We start from the raw sequence: 7040 nt of genomic DNA on the forward strand, positions 1-7040 counted from the left end.
TTTCCTCCGTGCCGTCTGCCCGAGGAGGGACATGTGGCTTCCAATCAAAGGCAGACATGTCGTCATGTGACTGCCGAGTGTGATTTATGATTGAAGCGCTGAGAAGTCCATCCAGACAGGAAGGGGATGATGGTCGGAGAGCGAAGGGGACCAGCTAGCCTCAGGTTGGAGACAACAGGTGTCCTCCATTCAGGATTGCATCAGTTTTTGCCAAAAGAACATGAGAAGAAGATAAACATAAAGACTCCAATCTAGTCAGTCCAGTAGTCCAGTATCGACATCGGAATTTTTTCCAGCCTGCGGAACGTTCCAATTGCCTCCGTTTTAGGCATAGACGTACTTTAGGGACTAAATTATTTGCATTAAGTTACATATATGTAACTTTTGCTCAACGTGCACTTCTACTTCTCCTTAAGAGTTTTCCTTGCAGCCCGTCGAGGCAACCAAACACAGTGGAATCTCTAAACTCACAAAACTTTGGGATTTTTGGGTGAAAAATGTTGGCAGTCAAATCACCATGGCTCAACATGGGACTTTTACTTCCTGTTAAGAGTCTTCCTGCAGCCTGTTTAGGCAACTAAACACAGTGAAATCTCTGAAATTGAAAAAAAAGTCTCTTAAGTCGGGAAAAAAAAAACATTGGAAGTTGAACCACTGTTTTTCAACATGGGACTTATACTTCTTGGTAAGAGTTTTCCTGCAGCCCGTCGAGGCAACCAAACACAGTGGAATCTCTAAACTCACAAAACATTGGGATTTTTGGGTGGAAAATGTTGGCAATCAAGTCACTATTGCTCAACATGGGGCTTTTACTTCCTGTTAAGAGTCTTCCTGCAGCCTTTTTAGGCAACTAAACACAGTGAAAACTTTGAAATTGAAAAAAAAAGTCGGAAAAAATTGGAGGTTAAAGCACTGTTTTTCAATATGGGACTTGTACTTCTTAATAAGAGTTTTCCTGCAGCCCGTCGAGGCAACCAAACACAGAAGAATCTCTAAACTTACAAAACATTGGGATTTTTGGGTGAAAAATGTTGGCAATCAAACCACCATTGCTCAACATGAGACTTTTACTTCCTGTTAAGAGTCTTCCTGCAGCCTGTTTAGGCAACTAAACACAGTGAAACCTCTGAAATTGAAAAAAAAGTATCTTAAGTCGGGAAAAAAAACATTGTAGGTTAAACCACCGTTTTTCAACATGGGACTTCTTAGCCAGAGTTTTCCTGCAGCCCGTCGAGGCAACCAAACACAGTGGAATCTCTAAAGCCACATACAACATCTCTAAAGTTGCAAAAAAAGCATTGGCACTCAAACCATTGCTCAATTAGGGACTTATATTTCCTGTTAAGACTTTTCCTGCAGCCCGTCGAGGCAACAAAATTCAGTGGAACCTCTAATAACTAAAAAACATGCCACTTTTTACACTTATATGATATTTAATACTGCATTAGAACAGTGTCAGTTTGTATCTGAAATGGATTATTTCCATTTTGATCCTGGAATGGACCCTTTTGGACTTTAGGGGTCCCACTAAAGTCGTAGTTGGGCTTTGTAGTTGACTGAACAGACGTAAAGACAGCCAAGTTTGGGGAGTGAATGCTTTTCACATGACTTGCTATAATAGAGTGCAGGCTGCGTGTTGCAAAGTGTTTTAAATATACTGTATAGCCTCGTTGTACCATACACTACCTTTCATGTGGATTTCAGGTAATCAAATTACTCTGGATGCCTGTCTTCTATCAAGCCCATGAAAGGGCCGTATGAGTGCCGGCTGCCCCCCCGCCTCAGGCTTTACATCCACACACGGCTTACTGTATATACTTATGACTTCATCAGTGGTGCAAATGTTTCAACATGTGGAAACACAATAGCATAGGAGTTGATGTTGTGAAAGACACACAAGCACCGCGTCTCAGTGCGATTGTCCCAAGTTGAAACCACAAACGTCCAATTCATGAGGTCACGGATCAGTGGGTTTGTTGTATTTAAAGAAATGACACAATCATGAAAGGAAATGTCAGCATGCAACTTTTTGTACTTGTATTATGCGCTAACGATGGATCTGCGCGATCGATCGATAGCGCTGCGCCCCGAGATGGATCCATCGTTAGCGCAGAAATCGATTGATTTGTGCGCTCACGATGGATATAACTGCCTTGCGTTGGAGACCGATGCTTTGACACTGCGCTGACGATATAATGACAATCGTTGATCTGCTAATTGCATACAATCACAGGGTTAGGGTTAGGGTTAGGATTAGGATTAGGGTTCACACTCCCCCCACCGAGAACGGCAACAAAGTGAACCGCTTGACAATTAATCAAAGATTTGAAATTTACATGCATCGACTTCTTGTTGGGCAGCACGGCGGTCGAGTGGTTAGCGCGCAGACCTCACAGCTAGGAGGACCAGGGTTCAATTCCACCCTCGGCCATCTCTGTGTGGAGTTTGCATGTTCTCCCCGTGCATGCGTGGGTTTTCTCCGGGTACTCCGGTTTCCTCCCACATTCCAAAAACATGCTAGGTTAATTAGCGACTCCAAATTGTCCATAGGTATGAATGTGAGTGTGAATGGTTGTTTGTCTATATGTGCCCTGTGATTGGCTGGCCACCAGTCCAGGGTCTACCCCGCCTCTCGCCCGAAGACAGCTGGGATAGGCTCCAGCACCCCCCGGGACCCTCATTAGGAAAAGTGGTAGAAAATGAATGAATGAATGAAAGGACTTCCTGTTGATTCTTGTAAGTAACAACGCTCAGCGCTGCCATCTGTTGGCATCTAAACAAACTACACGCATCCATCCCGGGCGCAGTAATATACCATCGATCGCGAGCGCAGAAATCGATCAATTTGTGCGCTAACGATGGATCCATCTCGATAGCGCAGATCCATCGTTAGCACGTAACATGTATTACTTTTAAAACGCTTTAAAATGATATGACGACTTAAAATCTGCTTAAAATCTTGTGCAAATTAAATCCAGAACCATTATTTTCATACAGGGATTGGAATGTAAATCATGGAAAAATACATTTTTACAACATTGGACCAAAAATGTTACTTTTCGTTCATTTTGATGAAGTTTTGGCATTTTTCCCCCTTCTGTGTAGATTGCTTAATCATCCTTTGTAATCTTACATATTCACAGATTCCTTAATTATTACTATTACTATTATATATTATATATATTTGTGTATTTTGTCACTGAAATTTGTGAATTTAAATATATGTTATACAAGATGCCCCGTGGGATAGCCAGTGGTTGTCTACTAGCATATGACCATACTGTGTAATGTGCCATCGCCCGTACCTTTCCCACATGCTCCACGCTGGATGAAGATGACCGGCGGCTGCTGGAGCTTCTGCGCCCGGCGGCTGACCTTCTTCAGCTCGCAGATGTTCCGGTATGAGACGCCGTCGCTGCCGCAGACGGGCTCCGCGACTTTACACGCGCAGATCCCGATCTTACTCCTCCTCCGGACCGTGGATGTGTAGCCCACGCCGCCGGACACGGAGCACTCCAGCCCTTCTCCGCACACCGGGTCGCCGAGCTTACCGCTGCCGCTGCAAGCCTCGCCTTCCCCGGACGCGCACACCGGGCAGCACTGGCAGGCGTCGAGTGTCTTCCCAGCGGGGCACTCCGCTGCAGGTCGGGGGCACATGGACTTGTCACACCGGGAGGGGCAGCCTACCACGAAGCGGCCGGATGTCTGCGCGTCTGACTGCGATGACGCTAAAGCCAGGAAGAGGACCAGTGACCAAAACATGATTTTTAAAAAAGTGAACTTTAAAAGGTTTGCTGTTTTGCAGCGGTGCAGGCTGAGGACAGAAGAAGACGAGCTCCTTACAGCTGAGTTTACTCTCAGTTGGCTGACTTCCACCTCTCTCTCTCTCTTTTTGGAACACCACAACAAGGCTGCTGATTGGCTGGTCCTCTGTGACGCACTCAAAGGAAGCAGAGCGTGATGCCTCATAATTCCTCCTCCAAGGCCAAATACTACACATTTGGATCAGAAGTTATACACGTCGTAGATACAGTACTTACCTGCTACATATGTCTTTATACTTACAATTCATGTATCATTTACAGAGAAAAAAGTCACTTACATGCAACTAGAACGGGTCCCAGTAGACTGTAGACCTCCATATCAGCTTTGAATTGTGTCCCTAAGAACAAGCACAAATAACCAATCACAAGCCTCGCCCATGTGTACTTTTAATTTACAGTACATTACACAGCAACTATGCGTGATATTTGTACATAAAGTTAAGGGGAATCGTCCTAAAACAGAGTAAAACACACGGACGCCCGCCCAAGGCCAACCAATGAAATGTGTCCATCTTCATACAGACCTGCTGCAAATGCCCCATATTCATTCGGTGGTCGAGTGGTTAGCGCGCAGACCTCACGCGCACAGACCTACTCGGATGGCCCCCAGTAGAATGTAGTCCTCTCCTAGGGCCTAATTTGGAGTACACCTTTGTAAATACTACAGATCGAAGCTTTTTATTACTGAAAATAGATATTGCTGATATTGTCCAACACTCAATTTCCGATACGGAAATGTGCAACATTTGTGTTGTATACAGCATTTTTTAATCTCGATTTTCATGATGGGGAAAAAAAATCTGATACTGATATCAACCGATATCGTATTTTTATGCTGTTATAGTGTCGGCATCTTTTGCATGCTACATTCATTCAGATATGGTCATATCACCTCGTACTTTGGTATGGGACAAAAAAATTACAAAATTCACTCATTCACTCACAAAAACAGGTAAAAAAAAATACTTTGTATTATTGAAAGCAGGAAGTGAACAAATGTAACAGTTACTGATTGTAAAAGTACCAGATGGAGGGGTAGGATTTAATAAGCTTTGCTTCTTCCTACTCCTTTTGGACATGTGGAACTGGGAACTGATTATGTGATGCATTCAATTGTAATCTGATGCATGTTCAAATGAAATTCAACCATTACCATTCCTTATTCCCTGATTCCCTGAGAAGTGAAAAAAAAAACATTCCAAAAGCAATAGCATGAAGCACCTTGGATGAAGTGCACAGACACCCCCCACCCCCCCCCACACACACACACTCACTCACTCAATGCCAAACAACTGAATTATGTCTCAGATCCATGCATTATCCCTTCAAAAGTAAAGGGAAATGTCCTACAAAGACTAGAAGAATGCAGTCCCAATGTCCACCCGCATTAAAGCTAGCTCATAGACTTTCATTGATCCATCTTTTTGTGAAGATGTTCCGTAAAGCCAGTCCAGCTTGCAAACAAACAACTTCTTTAGAGGAGGTAACAAACTACATGAACCCTATTAGTGGCTTCTCCTTCAAGAGGTCTTCACTTGGCAAGTGCTCACCAACAAAGCTCCCCACATGCTGAACGCCTGCTTCCCAGTCATTTGACTTTACCAGCCTTGCTATAAATTAGTCAGTGCTGGCCTCAATGCAAACCTTACGGCCTAATTAGGATTAGCAGCGGTGGAAAGTGGAGGTCAATTTATGACTTCACAGGATTGGGTTTAACTTAAAACTAGACAAGGACACGGTTCATCCGCGAGGCGGTGATTGTTTGTGAGTGGATTATAGCGCTGCGTTCACTTACGCCACAGACGTGGGTTGTTACTCAGCAAGAGCCATAAAAACAAGCGCTATAGGAATGATTCGATAAAATGACACACTTTCCCCAAGATCCGGTGCCAGTAGTAAACACATAGCGAGTCATTAAACGCCTCGCAGCACAATGACTGTGTGTTTGAATGAGTCTTTCCTTTCAAATACAGTAGCTGGATGATGGGGGGGGGGGTGGTAGGAGACAAGAAACTGGCCTAAAAAAAAAGAAAACGGTCCAAATAAAAGGATGGAGGGTCGGTAAAGAAAACTAAAAACATACACATAGCTGGTCATTTTTTTCATGAAAATGGCAGCCAAAAAGTTGTTATTCGGATGTACGAATTTTTTTTTTTTTTTTTTTTTCCCGGGGAGCTTAAGACCTAGACAGCTTTTCGAGAACAAAGCACATTCTCCAAATGTCATCCAATTATATCCAGTATACAATTCTCCTTTAATGTTAGCCGACAGCCGTTATCAAATAAACAATTAGAGGGGTGGGGGTGTGGGGGTGTTGTCCGGGAAGAGGCTGCGGAATTTGAGCATCTCAGCCAAGAGGAGAAGAATGTAGATTTACCCTGTACTTTTATTTTTTTTTTTACTTTTATTATTTTTACTTTTATTTAACTTTTACTTCATTCATCAAAAATGACTATAGTGATGCAATGGTATCCAATATCACTATAACCAAACTTATTTTCATTTAGTTTTAAAAAGCTATCCTATGAGTAACCAGAATTTGACTTAAAATTTTTATTTTATTTAATTTTTTTTGTTAATGTCCTGTAGTCTAATTAAAAAAAAGTCAAACATCAGTACTGGACTGTACAAAGTAAAAAAAAAAAATATATATGGCCCTGTTGTACCACTTATCCTCACGAGGGTCGCAGTGGTGCTGGAGCTTATCCCAGCTGTCTTCAGGCGAGAGGCGGGATACACTCTGGACTGGTCGCCAGCCAATCACAGGGCACATAAAGACAAACAACCATTCACACTCACATTCATACCTACGGACAATTTGGAGTCGCCAATTAACCTAGCATGTTTTTGGAATGTGGGAGGAAACCGGAGTACCCGGAGAAAACCCACACATGTTCCTAGCTGTGAGGTCTGCATGCTAACCACCTGATCACCGTGCAGCCTGCCCCTGTCATGTCGTAGCTAAATAATGTCAGTAAAATATAAAGTGCAATATTCATAAAACAACATATTGACTTAAGTGTTTTTGTTTTTAAAGCAGCTGCACAGTTGCAAACAATGACAATAAACATATTGATGAATAGTACTACTATTTGTCATACAACTTTGTCATTTGGTCTAATAAGAGTTCCAAGTGTATGAAATAAAAGGATGCATCCACTCACTCAGGCAGGAGAAAGATGTCGCACGAGGGCCACAAATGGCGAGCAGACAACA

At 43.0% G+C, this 7040-nt stretch overlaps 1 protein-coding gene across 1 annotated transcript in view; it reads right to left on the bottom strand.

Moving 5' to 3' along the window:
• LOC131107728 (serine protease HTRA1A-like) overlaps positions 1–3837 on the bottom strand; it is a 29787-nt gene extending 25950 nt beyond the window's left edge. The window contains exon 1 of the mRNA XM_058057986.2: positions 3306–3837. Coding sequence (XP_057913969.2) covers positions 3306–3762 — 457 coding nt within the window. The 5' untranslated portion in view covers positions 3763–3837. The remainder of the gene's footprint in view (positions 1–3305) is intronic.
• Between the last annotated feature and the right edge of the window lie 3203 nt (positions 3838–7040).

Source organism: Doryrhamphus excisus, linkage group LG20 (genome assembly GCF_037039965.1).
Source record: "Doryrhamphus excisus strain RoL-2023G ecotype Guam linkage group LG20, RoL_Dexc_Guam_v1.1, whole genome shotgun sequence".
NCBI lineage: Eukaryota > Metazoa > Chordata > Actinopteri > Syngnathiformes > Syngnathidae > Doryrhamphus > Doryrhamphus excisus.